At 38.5% G+C, this 1,427-nt stretch overlaps 1 protein-coding gene across 2 annotated transcripts in view; it reads left to right on the top strand.

The window, feature by feature from the left end:
- Positions 1 to 8: 8 nt before the first annotated feature.
- nqo1 (NAD(P)H dehydrogenase, quinone 1) overlaps positions 9 to 1,427 on the top strand; it is an 8,432-nt gene continuing 7,013 nt past the window's right edge. Inside the window, exons 1-2 of one of the 2 annotated variants that reach the window (XM_034866728.1) lie at positions 9 to 39; positions 160 to 243. In XM_034866728.1, coding sequence (XP_034722619.1) covers positions 240 to 243 — 4 coding nt within the window. In that variant the 5' untranslated portion in view covers positions 9 to 39; positions 160 to 239. Of the gene's footprint in view, positions 65 to 159; positions 244 to 1,427 lie in introns of both variants that reach the window. The other variant, XM_034866737.1, reaches the window with a different exon arrangement.

A 1,427-nucleotide genomic window follows, 5' to 3' on the forward strand; every position in this document is an offset into this window, starting at 1 on the left:
GAGCCCCTAGGAACCAGGTCTACAGCAGACGGCTGCAGGGTATATAAGAGCACCTAGGAACCAGGTCTACAGCAGACGTCTGCAGGTTATATAAGAGCACCTAGGAACCAGGTCTACAGCACACGTCTGCAGGGTATATAAGAGCACCTAGGAACCGGGTCTACAGGCAGACAGCTGCAGGGTATATAAGAGCACCTAGGAACCAGGTCTACAGCAGACGGCTGCAGCAGACACACAGCATGGGTAAGACTCAACTCATTCACTGTTTTTACTTCCTACAAATCTGTTTGTTTATAAAATTCTGTGCAAATCGAGCTACTTTTTAAGAGTCTAGTCTAGTTTTAATGGCAGGTTAACAAGTACCACAAATGCTACATTTTTAGATGTAAGTATGACTTATTCTTTAATTTTTAATGTGTTAACTAGCATCAAACACCAGTACAGCAATCACAAACATCTCATATTTACAGTTTGAACATTTTGAGTGACTTCACACTACTCAAAAGAAAAGACATAGATTTTGTAATGCACCAATTTTTAAGAAGGAATGCTTCAATATAGTATTTTGTCTTGTGTAATTTATGGAAATACTGGAAAATAAAACAACTAAAGTTACATAACAGTAACAAAGACTAGTGTGACGGATCCTGCCTCTCTCCTGCATCATGGGGCAAGTTTTCTTCTTTAATTAAATACTTATGAATGTGGTGTTTCCAGTACTTTCACCTCCATTTCTCTCTGTGAGCAGCAAGAATGCAGTTTTACTTTAGTAAAGATGTAGTGTTTTTCACATGTTTTTATAGCTGTGCATGTACCTCAGACATCTGCCCTGGACATGTTGGTATCTCTGCTCTTTTACCTGTTTCCCCTTAAACAGAACAGAGTATAATTGTCTCTTTCTTATTTGGTGATTGTAAAGAAATTGAGTTTTTCTATGTCTAAATACTTTATACGTTCACCATATGGTCTAAGCAAGTGGTCGAGAAAGGCGCATTTAACCTTCATGTTGTCCTTGGGTCAAATTGACCCGTTTTCAGTGAATGTTTGGGGTTTTTTTTGTCACGAAAAATGAGCCGTCGAAACAAGAAAACGTTAAAAATATCAAAAACCTTTGGAAAAGACACCAAAAACGTTAAAAAAAACACCTACAACATAGAAAAAGTGACAAAAGTGTTGGGAAAGGTGATAATAATGTTGAAAAATGTGACCATGGTTGACAGGAAGACAACACAAGGGTTAAATAAAATGTTTTATTACTATTATTACTTTTAAAATTGCAATCAGCAGAGATTGACACCAGACTGATCTCTGTACTGTCTGAATGTGAGACCAACAGCTGTGACAGCAGAGTGTAGTCATGGGAACAAAAAGCTGTAAATCCACAATGTCGTGCACGTTGTGGTTAAAGCCATGGGGGGGGGGGGGGG

Source organism: Etheostoma cragini, chromosome 1 (genome assembly GCF_013103735.1).
Source record: "Etheostoma cragini isolate CJK2018 chromosome 1, CSU_Ecrag_1.0, whole genome shotgun sequence".
Lineage (NCBI taxonomy): Eukaryota > Metazoa > Chordata > Actinopteri > Perciformes > Percidae > Etheostoma > Etheostoma cragini.